The 19,880-nt window shown below is 19.4% G+C and overlaps 1 protein-coding gene across 1 annotated transcript; it reads left to right on the top strand.

Annotated features, from left to right (window-relative positions):
* Positions 1-237: 237 nt before the first annotated feature.
* Positions 238-19,734, top strand: PF3D7_0718000 (dynein heavy chain, putative; the record flags this gene model as incomplete). The annotated part of the gene is made up of 11 exons (XM_002808736.1): positions 238-312; positions 506-608; positions 743-1,851; positions 1,953-2,758; positions 2,889-3,438; positions 3,652-3,936; positions 4,093-4,236; positions 4,422-4,738; positions 4,951-18,658; positions 19,086-19,413; positions 19,619-19,734. 11 exons carry the CDS (start codon positions 238-240, stop codon positions 19,732-19,734), a joined length of 17,541 nt encoding a protein of 5,846 aa, XP_002808782.1.
* Between the last annotated feature and the right edge of the window lie 146 nt (positions 19,735-19,880).

The raw sequence follows: 19,880 nt of genomic DNA, 5'->3' as shown, positions 1-19,880 counted from the left end.
CAATTATATGCTACATATATAACATATAATAATTTTATATTATATAGACCCATTAAATATTACATATGTATAAACACCTTATTTGTCATTGCATATATATATTATATATATATATATATATATATATATTTTTTTTTTAATATATATAATGGAGTAATATAAAATTTTTCATATTAGAACATACCACGTGAATAAACATACATCGCTTTTGTATATATTTTCTTATTTTATGAAAAGATGGCTACTAAAAATACAGAAATAAAACAAAATGTTTTTTTTTCAAATATTTTTTGCCATTCTGAAGATTTAAAAGTAATGATAAAAATATTAAGACAATTTGTATAAAAAAAAAAAAAAAAAAAAAAAAAAACTATTTAAAATGGAATACGAATAAAATGATTATTTTATATAACTTTTATCTTTAAATCTGATAATATAACATAACACATATATAAATATATACATACATATATATATGGGTAACTTTTCATATTGGTAATTATAGAATTTAATAAGATTAGATTCAAAGAAAAGAACTCATGAGAAAACTAAGGGCAAAAATTATTTATCGGCAATCAATTTTTCCTATGAAAAAAATGAAAACGACGGTATGAAATAAATAAATAAATATAAATATAAATATAAATATATATATATATATATATATATATATATATATATATATATTTTTTTTTTTTTTGTACTATTTTTATAATTGGGTTTATTATTTTCTTTATTTTAGACCTTTTCAAGGTTGAAGAAATCTACGACAGAGATTTTTCATCAAAAGAAAAAAAGTGCAAACTATTTGTCCCGTTTAAAAAGAGGAAAGAAAAAGAGCCTCGATTTATTACCATTGAAAAATTAAAAAAGGAATATAAGAGTATTAATATTTATGACTTGTTAAATGAGAAAAAGAAATTGTTAGACATAGAGGAAATGAAATTTACTTGGGAAGACATATTAAATTATGATGATTCATCCTTTGATATATTTACAATTGAAGAGATAGTTCAAGAATTAAAAGAAGAAGATCATATAAATGAAATGTATAGAAAAAAAAAAAAAGCTCATATAGAAGTAAATGAAGAAAACTATATAGAACATATGATAAATGATGAGAAAAGGAAAAAAAATAAAATGAATGAAGATTTTATTATACCTTTTAAAGCTAAAGGAGTATTATATACAAATACTGAAATATTTGAAAGTATATTTGAAGATATATATATTTATGATTATAATGAGAATTCAAAACTATTTAAAGCAAAAAAAAAAACAAGTAAAGAATTTCTTTATATTAATAGAATTCAATTTTTTTTTACAACTGAAAATCCTATATTATATATTGAAAAATTATTTAATGCTATAAAAAATAAATCGAATAGTTTAAAAAGGAGAAGAAAATTTAAAGATATTGATAAGAAATATAAAAATATTAATTGTATTCTTGATGATGTTAATAATATTATACAAAATAATTTATGTTTTCAAAAATGTAAAGATATAGAAAATATGAAACATAATTTAAATGATTTTTGTAATATATGGTTAGGCAGAACTTTTTTAAATTGTTCAATACTTAAAAAACAATATTCTAATAATAATAAAAATAAATTTATATCATTATATGATCAAAAAAAATATATTAAATATTATAATTACGATTTTGAAAATAAAAAAAATATTATTAAACAATGTGTACTACTTGAAAATACGAAAGTTATGAAAACATTCCTAGGAATAGTAAATAAATGTACCATCATACAAATCTTTATATTCGACACGTCAATAACAAATTCGTTTGAAATAAATGAGTTTTTTCAGTTACAAAATTTGTCAGTATTAAAGGTAAAAAAAAAAAAAAAAAAAAAAAAAAAAAAAAAAAAATATATATATAAATATATATATATATATATATGTGTACATGTATTTTTTTATTTTTTTTTAAGTCTTTTGAGAGTGTTAATAATATATGGATGAATGACATGAAATTTAGCATCGAAGACAACTTAAAGGATTGCACCAAGGGAAACTACAACCTTAAGGATATATCCATTGAAACGTTCAAATATACCAAGATAAGGATATTTTTTAATATTTTAAAATTAATTATTGAAAAGAAAATTAATGAAATTCTTATATATAATATAGATATATTTGTAGATATATTTTGTAATAATATGAATAATTATAAAAAGAATAAAAAATATACTCCTGTATTTGTTATAAATATTACCAAAAAGTTTGACTCTTCAAAATTTATATTAGATAATAATCCTTTATTATTTTATGAAAAAATAGAAGAATTATTTTATTCTACACTTATAAAATATCAACAAATAGAAAAAATAGAAAAGCTAGTTATACCACAAATTTTTAAAAATGATAAATTTATTTTTTATAAGTCTATGAAAGAAAATGATAACTTTATATCTCAAAAATTAAATGATATCAAACATATTTTTGAAGAATGTAAATCATTAGTTGATTCATATTTATCAAAAATTAATAAACATGCTGATATATTAAATTTTAATGTAAATGATGCTATAAGAAATATAGATATTAATACAAGTGTAGATCATATACAAAATATTATATATAAAAATGTAGACAAAATACAAAATATTAATAATACTATTGAGGATAATATTAATTTGGGAGTATTCCTTGTAAAATGTAAAGATATCAAACTTTTTATTATCAACGAAATTAATAATTATATAAAGGCCCTCACTAATATAATTGTACAGAGGTACCTATCAAATAAAAGTATATTATTATTATTATTATATATATATATATATGCATACATATGGATATATTTATATAATGACTTCTCCATACAATCTACACATGATCTCATTTAAATTTACTCCTTCAAGGTACAAAGAAAAATACACATCCAACCTTATGTTTTATAATTCCGTTATTGTAAGACTAAAAAAAAAAACTACCAAAATTCAAGAGATCTATGAAAAAGAAGAATATATAAAAGACATGAAAAAAAGCCTTGATTTTGTTTCTCAAGATATTAAAGAAATCAATATATTATTTAATTGCTTAAATAAATTAAATTATAAATTTTCTAGTGATGATTATCTTTCATATTGGAAAATTATAAACAGACCAAGCAAAATTGAAAAAATTGTAAAAGAAGTTAATGAAAATATAAAAAAACAAAAAAATGTACTATTAGAAGAATTAATTAATGATGAATCCAAATTCCAAAGTAGTATTGTTGATATGAAAGAAAATGTACAATCTATTAAAAGTTTTAATGATGAAAATAATTATTTAAGTATTAATAAATTTATATTAACTGTTCAAAATCAATTAGCTCTTTTAATAAAAGAGTCCAAGGAAATTAATTATCGTGAGAAGCTTTTTAATATTGAAATATCTGATTTTTCTATACTCTTAAAAATTCAAAACGTAATAAAAAAAAATAAAAAATAAAATAAAAAAAAAATACATATATATATATTAACCTTAGACATATATAAATTTATACAATGGCGATAAATATATCATACATAAATTCGCATAAAAAAAAAAAAAAAAAACACACTATATTATATTTACATATATATATGTATATATGTATATATGTATATATTTATTTATATGTATTATTACCCTTTTAAGGAACTCAATTTATATTACACATTCTGGCTCATATACAAAAGCATAAAGTCCATGGATGAACGGTTCGAAAAAAAAATCAATTCATTAAATCATAAAAAAATAGAAGATGATTTCAATTTGATTTTAAAAAATATGAATAAAATTAATAAACATGCTAATGAATATTATAAAAATAAAAATAGTCTAATTAAAAAGATGAACGAGAAATTGCAATTTTTCAATTCATATGTGTCCCTATTAATATCTTTGAGAAAACCTAGCATTAAGGACAGGCACAAAAATCAGGTAAAAAAAAATAAATAAATAAATATAATAATAAATAAAAAAACTAGACACATAAAATAAAAAAAATGGTGCAATATATATATATATATATATATACAAATATGTATTTTTATTCAATCATTCATTCTTTACGAATATGATTTTATTTCGATATAGATAGCTCAGATCATTGACGAGAAAAAAAACATCGACTTCAATAATATAACGTTTAACGAATTATTAAAATTAAACATTAATAATAAAATTACGAGTATTATTAATATTTGTGAGAAGGCAAATAAGGAAAATGCAATCGAAAAGGTAATAATAAATAAATGAAATATTAAGAGAAGTATAATATAATATTATATTTAAAGGTATAAGATATATAGTTAGCACTGTAATTATAATTTTGAAAAATTAAATAATTCTTAATCATGTGGACACACACACACAAAAAAAAAGAAAAAACCAAAAAAATGTACCTACCTTTTTTCTGTTTATAGTTTTTATATAAAATAAAAAATAACTTTAGTAAAATAATATTTCAAATGAAACATGAAGAAAACAATAAAATATTTATAATTTCTAATTTAAATGAAATATTAACAAAAATAGAGGAAAATCTTGTGTTAAATCAGAATCTACTAATTATAAATATATATGAAATATATCATATAGACATAATAAATAATCAAAACATGATGATAAATGCTAATGCTATTATAAATACTTTAAAGAAAAGTCAGAATTTGTTCTTATATCTGAGTAGGATATTTATTTTGACGGATATATCCAAGCAGTTGATCAATGAATCGAAAAAGTAAGAGGGAGAATATGAACATAAATAAGAACATAATTATATATATATATATATATATATATATATATATATATATATTTATTTATTTATTTATTTATTTATTTATATAATTATATTTATGTACACAGTTTGTTAACCAACCATATAGCATCAAGATATACACCCACATATTTTTTTTTCTCTTTATTTTATTATTGGGTCATTTTTTGTAGATACAAATTAATCCACAGTAATTTCTTGAATATGTACAAAGTTATAGAGGAAGATAAGAAACTTGAAAAGTTTTGCACAAGGAAAGATACAAAAGAGAAACTAGGAGAGTTGTATAATAGTTTGAATTTTTTATTAAAAAGTATAAATGAATATTTAGATTTAAAGAGAGAAATATTTAATCGTTTTTATTTTTTAAGTACAGATGATTTAATAAATTTAATATCTTCTAATATAAATGATCAAATTAATACTTATCTTTTTAAAATTTTTAATAGTATATATAAGCTTGTAATAGTAAATGGATATATAGTTTCCTTTAAATCTCAAAGGGGCGAAGAATTATTATTATGTAATGAAATAGAAATTGAAAAAAAAGAAATAACAGAAATATTATTACAAGTAGAAAAAGAAATGTTTTTTAGTGTAAAAAAACAGATATATGAAAATTTAATTGAATATAAAAATTTGATAGATATAAAAGAAGATGATTTTTTAAAAAATAATGAATTCCGAAATTCATGTCATAGAAAATCATATAACCATAAAAATTTGTCTTCTGATAAATTCCAAAAAAAAAGTAATGATCATTATAATTATAATTCATCAGAATATTTTTCCTATTCATCAAATATGTCACGTACATCTGATATGTCTAATTCTTCAGATTCATCTTATGTTACTTCGCCTATATCTAATGAAAAGGCGAATAAATTTTATGATAATTACAACAAATCTTATCATCAAACAAAAGACAGTAACAATAATAATAATAATAATAATGATCATCATCATAATAGCAAATATAATGTAGAAAAAGGTAATCGAAATGAAAAGTATTCTTTTACACAAAATAATATGAGAATGAAAAATTATAAAGAAAAAGATTCATCACTTCATAATAATATATCATATGAAACAATAAATAAAAAGATTATATTTTGCTTAAATAGAAATAGTCAATTTGTTCTTATAATAAAGAATTTATTTTGGTCTAATTTAGTGGAATTATTTTTGAAATATAATAATTTGAATAAATATAAAAAAATATTAAATGAAGAATTATATGAATATATAAATATAATAAATAAAGTAGATAAAAAAAAAAGTGTCTTATTACATACACTTATAATTTCGCTAGTTCACAATAGAGATATAGTACAAGAATTAATTAAGAAAAAAGTTAATGATTGTAATAATTTTAATTGGTTAATACAATTAAAATATTTTTATTATAATAAAAATTTATATGTAAAATATTTAAATGAATCACATATATATGGATATGAATATATTCATAATGATAATCAAATTATATTAACCAATTTAATAAATAAATATTTTATATCTATATTACATTCTTATACTTCTAAATTGGGTGTCTGTTCTGTTGGATTAGCTGGTACAGGAAAAACAGAAACTACAAAATATTTCTCAAAATTTGTAGGCAAGTTCTATTTTGTATATAATTGTAGTAGTAATATAAATTTTGAATTCTTGAAAAATCTATTTTTTGGAATAGCAACAAATGGAATTTTTTTTTGCTTCGATGAATTTAATAGAATATCTATAGAAGCTCTCAGTGTTCTAGCTCAACAATTATGTAATTTATTTAATGCAAAATCAAAAAAATTTGTTATGAATCATATGAAAAAAAAAAATGATCATAAAACAATTATAAGACAAAATAAAAGTAAAAATAACCTTACAGGTGTTAATTATCTGAATGACCTTTCTTTGGATTATAAAAATGAAGATTCAAAAAGGGAGGGATTACATAAAATAAACAGAATAAATAAAATGAACACTCCAGATAATATAAATAATTTCAATAATAATGCAAATGAACATATTAAGAATAATAATGATGATGAGAAAGAAATATATAAAGCAAATAAATCAAATAATATAAATAATAATTATAATAAATTAAATGTTAATGAAAAAAAAAGTCCCATTTGTAAAAAAAAAAAAAAATTGTTATTTTTTGAAGGGAAATATATAAACATTAATGAAGAATTTAATATATTCATAATTATTAATCCTTTTTATAAAGGTAGAAGTGAATTACCAAATAATATAAAATCATTATTTCGATCTTTTCATTTTATAAAACCGGATTTTTTTACAATCGTACAAGTTATGTTATATTCCAATGGATATAAGTACAGCAAAATATTGTCTAAAAAAATACTTTTATTATTTGATCTATGTGAACATAATTTGAGTAACCAGAAGCATTACAAGTATGATTTGAGGACTGTTAAGAAGATAACGTATGTTATGGGGAAAATTAAAGAGGACAAGACGGACGATGGTAATAATAATGATAAAAATGGTGATAAAAATGGTGATAAAAATGGTGATAAAAATGATGATAAGGATGATGATGATAATGATGATGACGATAATGACGATAATGATGATAATAATGATGATGATAATAATGATGATGATAATAATGATGATGATAATAATTATAAGTGCAGCATTTATCATGAATATAAATTTTTATTTATAGCCATCATCGAATGCATCATGCCTTCCATAGTAAAAAACGATATTTACCTTTTCCTACAAATTTTGAAAAATATATTTTATGAATTATATACATATAACCAATCATTAAATAATTCAAGAAAAGAAGAAAAAGGTGTCAACTTAAAAAATATTTTATCAAATAATCGTAATAATGATAACAGCATTTTGACGTATTTAAAAAGCTTTTATTCAAATATAAATGATGAGAAAAAGAAAAAATCGAAGAAAAAAATGAAGGAAGAAGGAATTCAAAATGAAAAAATAAAATACAAAGAATATAATAAAGACAATAATAAAAAAAATGATGATAGTTATTTTGATACCAAAGAAATAATAAATAAGGATATTACTAATTTAAATAGATCCAACATTTTGACAAAAAAAAGAAATCATATATACGATATAGGTGATGTGTCAAATTGTGAAATATTGAATGATGAAGTTTCAAGGAATAAAGAAACATTATTATGTAAAAGAAAAGAGGCTGATTTTACAAAAAAGGATAATTGTGAAAATAATAAGATAGATATATTAAATAATAATATTGTAAATGATATGAAAAATATAAAAATGAATATAAAAAAAAGGAAATTTTTACATAAAAAAGAAATAATAGAAGATTATTTAAAAGGTATGTTAAAAAAAAAAATGTTAGAATTAAATTATGTGTGTACAGATAGATATATTACCAAATTAATTCAATTATATAATATGATAAATTTCCATACTGGTATATTATTTTTATCTTATCCTTTATCAAAAACAACATCTTATAAAATATTAAGTAGAACTATTAATACAATTAATGATAGAGAAATTATTAAAACAAAAATAAATGATTATATAATTAATGCTAATGTTGTAAAAGAAAAAGATCTTTTAGGATTTTATGAAGAAGTTTCAAATAAATGGGTACATGGAATATTAACTAAAAAAATTTTAGAAATTAATACAACTTATAATAATACAGATAATTATTTAAATATAATATATTTTGATTGTTATTTACATTCTTTATGGATAGAAAATTTAAATTCTGTTTTAGATGAATCCAAAATTTTATGTTTATCAAAATGTGATATTATTCCTATATATAATCATACCCATTTTATTATGGAAACATATAATTTAAAAAATATAACGATGGCTACTATAAGTAGATGTGGTTTAATAATATTAAATACATATGATTTAAATATTGCATCTTATATATGTTCATATATAAATAAATTATCAAATAATTTTGATATTATTCATAAACATATCTTATTAAATTTATTTCTTGTATTCTTTTATAAAAGTGTATTATTTATATGTATTAATAATTTATTTGTATATACATTTAATGAATATTATTATTGTATTTCTTTTATTAAATGTTTAGATAGTCTCTTATCATATTGTACATTCGAAATTACTGATCCAAATATTAAAACAGAGCAATTCCAAACATTTATTACTTGTATATTTATCTATTCTTTAATATGGTCTGTTGGTTCAAATACATATAAAAGGGGAAGGAAAATATTTAATGACTTTCTATGTTCTAATATTTTAAAATATAATTTAAAGATAACATTCGAAACGTTAGAAGGTAGAATAATTGATATCAGACAGATAAATGAAAATAATAAAAAAAAGAAAAACAAAAAAAAAGAAAAGAAAAATTCAGATCTTTCGCGTTGCTCATTTGATGGAAAAGAAATAGATGAACAGGAGAATCAAATGGACATCAAAAATGTAGGTGATGTAAAAAAAATACATCCTGCCATAAGCTCAGATTTAGATACGAGCTCCACAAAAAATATTATTAATAACCATACCAAAACAACAGATATTATGGACACGAAAATTATTAAGAACAACAATTGTAAATATGCGAATAATACAAGTAATAATAATTTACAAACACAAAATGATAATAAAGAAAAAATATATGATGGTAAAGATGAGGAAATGAATACAATCAATAAAACACATATTATAGATAAAGATACATTGATAAAAAATAATATGTGTCCATATTTTTCAGATGAAAGCAGCTGTAATTCTGATATAGATATATATAATGAGAAGAATAAAAATATTGATAAATATTATGAGAGCTTAGATAATATATATGATTATTATATAAAAAATTGTAAAAAGTATAAAAATTTATATAAAAATTATGATATAAATATAGATGGAAATAATAATGACTTTTTTCAAAAGTGTTATGGAAATTATAGTTCAGATTCAAATAGTAGTAATGATCAGAGATATTTAAAAAGGAAAGGTAAGAAAAAACAAACATATAGGAGAAAAAAAATTCAATCTTATATAAAAGATGATATTAAAAGGGATGACATTAAAAGGGATGACATTAAAAGGGATAATATTAAAAGGGATGACATTAAAAGGGATGACATTAAAAGGGATGATATTAAAAGGGATAATATTAAAAGGGACGATATTAAAAGGGATGATATTAAAAGGGATAATATTAAAAGGGATAATATTAAAAGGGATGATATTAAAAGGGATGATATTAAAAGGGATAATATTAAAAGGGATAATATTAAAAGGGATAATATTAAAAGGGATAATATTAAAAGGGATAATATTAAAAGGGATTATATTAATAAAGATATTATTAATGATCATAATAATAATAATTACCATAATTATGATGATTACCATAATTATGATGATTACCATAATTATGATGATTTCATAAAAAAATATAGTTATGAAGAAAATGTAGATGATATTCTGCATAATGTTAATTATTACAATGATATCTATAATTTAACTGAGTCGTCAAAAGAAAAAAAGAAAGACCATACGAATTTTGAAATACCAAAAGATGTATCAAAAAAATCAAGTACTTTGTTATTCATCAATAATAATGAAGAGCAAAAGGGAAACACATATATCACAATGGAAAGGGAAAAAGAAGGAAATAATATACACACAAAAAAACATAAAGAAGATAAATTTTATGAGGATGGTCATGATGAAGGTTATGATGATGGTCATGATGGTGCTTATGATGGTGCTTATGAGGATGGTCATGATGATGGTCTTGATAATGGTCATGATGGTGCTTATGATGATGGTCTTGATAATGGTCATGATGATGATATGGTAAAGGGTGAAAGAAACATTTTTGAAAAAGTTAAACTAGAAATTAATTTATTTAATTATTATTTCAATTATCAAAAAAACGTTTTTAGCCATTTAAATCATAGTGAGAATAAATTTACATGCATCGATGATTATATGAATAATACCGATATTATGGTTAAACAAAAGAAACATATATCTGTATTATACAATATTGATATATTTATAAAAAATAAAAAAAACATTATCATAGGAGGATGTAGTAATATAGGTAAAACATTAAGTGTTGATTATTTTTTAAAAAAAGTAATAGCTAAAGATAAATTTTTTACAGTGGAATTTTTTTTTTCCAATAGTACTAAAAGTAAACATGTTAGAAATCATATAGAATCTAAATTAACAAAAAGAAGAAATAATTATTATGGAACTCCAAATAATCGTATATGTATTTTTTATATTGATGATATAAATATTGAAACAAATATTGGCGGTGTTAAAAATAGTCATTCATTATCTTGTCATGAATTTTTGAGAATGTTATTTAATTATAAATATTTTATTGATGATAATTTAAATTATAAATATATAGAAGATATAACATGTATAGGTACAATGAATAATTCATATAGTACTAGTAATAATAGTCGTCTTTATAATAATTTTAATATTATATATTATAATAATTATAATTATAAAGAAATATATAATATATTCTTTAATTATTTAAATTGTCTATTTAATGTTTATGATATAAATATTAAAAGTTTAATACCAAACTTAGTCCATATGCAAATAGATATTTATAAATCCATAAAATATATGAAATATGACAACAAAGTGGATAGTAACAAAAGCAATAATAATAATAATAATAATAATAAGATGAAGAAAAATTCTTGTGGTAGTTATACGTATATACCCTATTCTGAATATAAAAATAAAGAGGTAGATGAATTGTTTCTACATTTTTGGAATATTAATAATATGAAAAATATATTCAAATATATATCATACCTATCGAAAAATATTAATATTAGAAAAGAACAAATGCTTTTATATTTTTTATATGAAAATAAATCTTTTTATGTTGAAAGTTTTCTTTCAAAAAAAAAAAAAAAGAAATGTACAGAAATTATCAAAGATCATTTTAAAAAATATTTTCATGAAGAAGATACAAATAATCATTTTTTAAATACATATGATAATTTATTATTTTGTAATTTTCTAAATTTATATCAAAAGATATATGAACAAGTTTATGATATAAATGATTTATATAATTGTATACATACTTATATATCTGAATATAGTAATAATGAAAAACTTAATTTAATTATATTTGACAATATTTTAATATATATATGTAAAATAACAAAAACTTTTATGATAGACAATTCTCATATTATATCTATAGGAATAAATGATAGTATAAAAAAAAATGTAACCAAAATATGTTCATATATTATTAATAAAAATTTAATAATATCTGAATTAAATAAAAATAGTAAAAAAAAAAATTTCAAAGAAGAAATTAAAAGATGTCTATTCGATTGCGCTATATATGAAAAAAAATGTATATATTATTTAAACGATAAAAATTATAATAATTTATCTTATATTTTAGAAAATCTAAATAATATATATAATTATCATGATAGTTATTTATTATATACACAAGAAAATTTCAAACATATTTTTAATGAATGTAAAAATAAATGTGATCAACATCAACTCGTAAGAAATATAACTAATATATATAATATTTATAAAAACACAATCAAACAAAATTTTCATGTTAATCTAAGTATTTCATTAAACACATCTTATCAAATTCATAAATATCCTTATATATTAAAAAATTCGTATATCATATATTTTGAGGAAAATAATAATGAGGGATTGCATATAATTACTCAAAATTTTTTTATTAACCACTCACAAGAATCTAAAATTAAAATATTTAACATGCCTTCTAAGGAGCATAATCACAAAGATGCAAATAAAAATGTAGATACAAATAAAAATATAGATACAAACAAAAATTTAGATACAAACAAAAATTTAGATACAAATAAAAATATAGATACAAACAAAAATTTAGATACAAACAAAAATTTAGATACAAATAAAAATATAGATACAAACAAAAATTTAGATACAAACAAAAATTTAGATACAAATAAAAAAATAGATACAAACAAAAATTTAGATACAAACAAAAATTTAGATACAAATGATGATATAAAGGGTCATCTTAAGGACCATATAAATAATATTTCAGATAAACAAATAAATAAAAATCATAATAATATTATTGACAAGGAGAAAAATGTTATATTAAAAGATACCCATTTACATGATAATAAAATTATAAAAAAAAGAAATCAAATAAATTCCAAACATGTTGATAATATTCATAATAACAACCAATATAATGCTCATGTTGGTACTCGTAAAATAGATACAGACGAAAATAATCAAGAGCACATAAAGGACGAAGGGGATAATAATATTAATTTGAATGAAGAAGAAACTAATGATATGATAAATATTAAAGGTTATAATACGAATAATCCATGTAATAATACAAACGATCATAGTGATCTTATTAAGACATATAATACACGGTCAGCAAATATATGTAATCAACAAATTAAAAACGAAGAACTTCTACAAGTTGATATAGAAATGATAAAACAAGAAGAAGATATGAAATGTTTAGAAAAAATAATTGATAATAAGATATTTATTAGGATACATAAAGAAATAATAATGTTATCTAAAAAATATTTGAATGAAAAAGGTATTAATGTATGCATTAATTCAAATAAATATTTACATTTTCTTGAGCATTTTGATTATTTATTTTTTATTAAAAAAAAAGAATATGATAAACATATTGATTTATATAGTAAAGCATTACATAAATTACATCAATGTGAAGAGGATATAAAAATTATGAAAAATAATTTATTAAATATTCAACCCATCCTAAATAGTACTAATATTGAAATGAAAAAAAAGGTCAATGAAATTGAAAGAGATACAAAAGATGCATATATTAAACAATCTGAAATAAAAAAAAAAGAAAATGATGTGAAAAATAAAATAAAAAATATAACTAATTTAAAAAATGTTGTAAATGAAGAAATAAGTAAAAGTTTTGATTTATTGAATGATTCATTAAATAATTTGAACAAATTAAAAGTAGAACATCTAAGAGAATTAAAAGCCTTTGTGAACCCACCATCAGTTGTTGTCATGGTTATACAATGTATTCTAACATTTCTAAAAGAAGATGAAAAATATTTAGCATCTAAAATTATAAGACCTAAAAGTGTTAATTATTGGATTTTAGCACAAAAAACAATTTTTAGAGATTCTAAAGTTTTTCTAGATAATTTAAAGCATTATGATAAGAATTTAATTGAAGAAGAGATGATATTAAAAATATCTCCTTTAATAAAAAATAAAAACTTCAATCCTAAATTTGTTAGAAAAGCTTCGAAAGCATGTGAGACCATGTGTCAATGGATTCTAGCTATTTATCATTATTTTATTATTAATAAAGAATTAGAACCCAAGAAGGAGGAAGTGCTTATGTTAGAAAAAGAAATCGATAAAGAGTTAGAATATCTAGATATATGTAGAAATGAATTATTTGTTGTTAATAATAATTTAAATAAAATGGAAAATGAAAAAGAAGAAATTAATATAAAACATAATGAATTAGTTAAAAAAATTGAAAATATAAAACAAAAAATTAAAAGATCAAAAGTTATATTATCATCATTATTAGATCAAGAACATAAATGGAATAATAAAAAAATTTTCTACATAAAAAAAAGAGATTTATTAATAGGTGATTGTATTATAGTTTCGAGTCTTCTAAATTATATATCACATTTTTCATATGAATATAGAAAAATAATTAAATTAAAGATAAAAAAAATATTAAATTTATTTCATATAAAATATACTAATAATATATCTATTCCAAATTTTATAGAATCTAAAATTAATTTAGAAAAATGGGTAGCATATGGATTAACTAATAGTACTTATTACTTTGAAAATGTAATAATAATGAATAAAAGTATAAAATATAATTTATTAATTGATCCTCATTTTATTGCAACTAATTTTCTTAAAAATTTATATCACAAAAAAAGAGAAGTACAAATATTAAGAAATAATAGTTCTAACTTTATAGACAAAATAGAAAAAGCAATGCATCTAGGAAATATTATAATATATACACATTATGATGATTCCACACTTTTGTTTTCGTCTCTTTTTCATTATAAAATTAATAGAACATTATATGATTTTCAAAAAATTAAAATGAACAAAATGGAAGAGACGAATCATGATCACGAGGACAGGGAACAAAAAGTGACTTCTTATGTAAACGACCCTTTGGCTATTCCCCTGGCTTCCCAGAATAACGATAATAAAAATGAACGTGATGATAATAAAAACAAATGTGATGATAATAAAAACAATTGTGATGATAATAAAAACAAATGTGATGATAATAAAAACAAATGTGATGATAATAAAAACAAATGTGATGATAATAAAAACAAATGTGATGATAATAAAAACAAATGTGATGATAATAATAACAATTTAAAAATCAACTGCGTTAATTTCAACAACAAGATTATTACTGTAGACCCGTTGTTCGATATATATTTTATAGTTTATGGTAATATTCAATTTGATGATATTACACAAAATTATGTAAATATAATAGATTTTAATATAAATTTAAAAATTTTAGAAGAATATTTTTTAGAAAACTTAATTGAAAAATTATCAAAAAGTTATAACGAAAAAAGATCCAATTTAATCCATCATATTCATGATTTAAATAATCAAATAATAATAAAAGAAAAAGAAATATTACACATTTTAAATTATAAAGAAGATATATTATGTGATGATGATATTGTTATTATTTTTAAAAATGCTAATAATCTGTTTTATGAAAATAAAAAAAAAATTAAAGAATTTAAAATTAATAAAAAAGAAATAAACAAAATGAGAGATAATTATATGAGTATGGCAAAACATATTTCTGTTATTTATATTTGTATAAATAATTTGATTACATTAAACTTTTTTTATAATTTCTCTATATTATCTTTTATTAATTTATTACATATTAGTATAGATAAATCTGATGAAAATAAATTATTAGAAAGAAGAAAAAAAGATATCCTAAATATATTCACTAGAAAAATACATTACGAACTATCAAGAACATTATCTGAGAAACATCAACTCATTTTTTTCTTCTATATGGTTTGTATGATAAATATTTATAAAAAAGACATTGATTATGATGATTATTATTTTCTCATATATGATGATTTTCCTCATACCTATGATATTAAAAATGAAATTGTTAAAATGGAAAAAGCAAAAGAAAAAGAAAACATAAAAAAAAAAAATAAAATAAATCATCATGATGAAGACAAAAATGTTAATCTTTATATAAATGCATCTGATAATCATAACAATATGAAATCAGAAAATAAAAACAGTTCTTCTGATGAAAATTATCAATATGAAAGTGAACAATATGATAGTAGTATTTCGGGTTCGGAAGATGTATCTTTGTGTAGCCTTGCGTCGGAGGGTAGCGAAAAGGATTCTTCCGATCAAACGGATTCGCTTAAAAAATATAAAAAAAAAAAAAAAGATAATAATGATGATAATGATGATAATGATAATAATGATGATAATAATGATGATAATAATGATGATAATGATGATAATGATGATAATAATGATGATAATAATGATGATAATAATGATGATAATAATAATGATCATATTAGTAATCATAGTAATAATCATAGTAGTAATCATAGTAGTGATCATCATAATGGGATAAACCAAAAGAAGGATATAGAATACATGGTTATGCAAAAGAGAAACGCAAAAGATGACTTCATAGACACATTTGATAATAATATCATTTTTGAAAAAGAAGAACAAAATAAAAATGAAGATTCAGACTTGATTTTTGATTTTGATACAAAAAAATTAACATGGATGAATAGAAAAGAATATTTAAGTATTAAAAAATTAATAAAAAAAAAAAAATTTTATGAATTTTTTAAAAAAGTTCTTAATGAATATGAATATATATTTCGAAATATAAAAACAGATCATACTATATTACAACATAAAGATATTAAAAATCTATTAACTAGCTTTGAAAAATTAATTATATATAAAATATTTAGATTTGATATTTTAAAATTAAATATGAATAATTATATAGATAAATATTTAAATATACAAACATCTAGTTATACAAAAGATTTATATAAATGTTATGAACATTCATCTAAATATAAACTAATTCTAATATTATCTAAACACCATTTAAGTACAGCTAGCGAAATTATGATTCTAAGTGAAAAAATTACAGGCAAAAATAATTTAATAATATATAATAAAAATGATGTAAATTATCTAATTGATATATTAAATGATTCTATAAAAAATGGATTATGGGTGCTCATAGAAAATGCTCATTTAAATATACATCTAATATTAGAAATAGAAAAATATATAGAAACATGTAATATACAATATTCAAATCCTGAATTCAGGATATGGATAAGTACAAGTTCGGTTGAATATTTTCCTTATTATCTTTTAAAGTTATGTATTAAGGTGACTTTCGAAAATGTATATAATTTGAAATCTTGTCTGTTGAATATTTATTCAAATGTGTGTGATGACCAGGAGGATCAAATAGAAAAGAAATATGACCCTGATCAGGCTGACGTCAAAAGGGGAGATAATAAAAGGGGTGATAGAAAAGGGGGTGATAGAAAAAGGGGTGATAGAAAAAGGGGTGATGATAATTATGATGATAATTATGATGATAAATACGATGATGATAATTATGATGATAAATACGATGATGATAATTATGATGATAAATACAATGATAATAATTATGATGATAATTATGATGATGAAAAAAAAAAAAATGTTCACACATCAGATTATGAAAATAATTGTAGCCAAAGCAGTAAAGAAACAACATCTGAAAGTGAACATGCTGATATAAATATGGTACCGAAAAAAAAAAAAAAATTAAACGAAAATGAAAAAATATTAATGAACAAATTAAATTTTAGTTTATGTTTTTTTCATGCATTAATTCAAGAAAGAACAAAATTTAAAAATAAAGGATTTAATAATTGTTATGAATTTACAGACATGGAATTAAGATTAGCTAATGAAAATATTATAAATTTTGTTCATAATAAAAATATAGATATAAATTTGTTAATATATTTAATTGGTAAAATAATATATGGTGGTATAATAATAGATATAAATGATCAGAAATGTTTTAATATTATTTTAAAAAAATATATTAATGAAATAATAACATATTCAAATAATGAATATAAATTTAATAATTATTATTATTGTCCTCATAGTTCAAATAAAAATATTTTTTTAAGATATATTAAATCATTACAATATGTAACTGATTTTTCTATATTTAATTTACATCCTTCTCTTAATATATTATATATGAAAAATTATAATTTTAAAATATTAAAAAATCTACAACGATTAGAATCCAATATAATGATAAATGATCAACAACAAATACATATCTTCTATATTATCACTATTCTAAAAAATATTTTACCCAATTTTATAGATACTAATATATTAAATTATTTATTTCTAAATAATATTAATTGTTCTATAATAACATTCTTAAAAATTGAAGCTGATAAATATAATTATTTATTAACAATTATATATAACGATCTTACTAATATAATCTATTTTGTTCAAAAAAAAAAAATACATTCTAAAAATATTATTCATACCTATAATTCATTAATTAATTTGTCTATACCTAAAAAATGGATAACATATTCTTTCTTTTCTAATTTACAAATATTCCATTATGCTACACTTATAAAAGTCAAGGTTACACATATAAAGAACTACATAAAGAATTTTAAAAACAAAATTTTTAATTTGGGAGCTTTTTTATCTCCTAAGGTAATATCAGAAAAAAAAAAAAAAAAAAAAAAAAAAAAAAAAAAAAATATATATATATATATATATATATATATAATACAAATGTAATTTTTTTTGTGTATTATGTTGATTCATATAATTCTTCAAAAAATATTAAAACCTTATTTAAATTTATGTAACCAGGGGCACAACGGATATAAAATATGTTGTTTATGCTTTATATGTTGTTTATGCTTTATATGTTGTTTATGCTTTATATGTTGTTTATGCTTTATATGTTGTTAATATTTTATATATTGTTAATATTTTATATATTGTTTATATTTTATATATTGTTAATATTTTATATATTGTTAATATTTTTTATATTGTTTATATTTTTTATATTGTTTATATTTTTTATATTGTTTATATTTTTTATATTGTTTATATTTTTTATATTTTTTAGAGTTTGCTGTTAGCCATTCGGCAAAAGTTTAGCCAAGAATTAAAAGTAGATGCTAATAAAATAAAATTAAAATATGAAATAACAAAATATTTTAATGAAGACGATATAAACGATAAAGATCATTATTATATTGGTGGTTTTTTTCTTGAAGGAGCTACATTCGATATTACTAATATGATAATAAAACAATCTACATCTATACAATTATATTCTCCTATGCCTTACATCAAAATATATTTTCTTACTAAAAATATTTCCCATCAAAAATATACAAGGAGAAATTCGTACGTATTCAAGTGTCCCATATATAAAAATATTCACAAATCGGGTACATATCAAAAATTATACACACACATAAATATATAAATAAATAAATAAATAAATAAATAAATATATATATATATAATTTATTGATTGAATAAAATAAATACAGATATAAAAACATATATACATAGTGTATATTATATTTTATATATATACATATATATATATTTTTTTTTTTTTTTTTTTTTTTTTTTTTTATTGCTCCTTAGGATATACCTTAACTAATAATGAACCAATATTCTACTTAAAGTTAAATTCAAAAGAACGAAAAGAAAAATGGATTGAGCGAAACATATCTGGAGTTTTAATGATGAAATATGAATAAACTTGATGTTTTTTTTTTTTTTTTTATAAATCACCATTACATTTACTACATAAATAATTAAATATTATACATACATATATATATATATATATATATATACTTATATTCGTCTTTTTTTCTGGTCAATAAAAATATATATTGAGTAA

Source organism: Plasmodium falciparum (genome assembly GCF_000002765.6).
Source record: "Plasmodium falciparum 3D7 genome assembly, chromosome: 7".
NCBI classification, from domain to species: Eukaryota; Apicomplexa; class Aconoidasida; order Haemosporida; family Plasmodiidae; genus Plasmodium; species Plasmodium falciparum.
The sequence above is the reverse complement of the archived record's forward strand: the minus strand, read 5'-3'. Positions and strand labels throughout refer to the sequence as shown.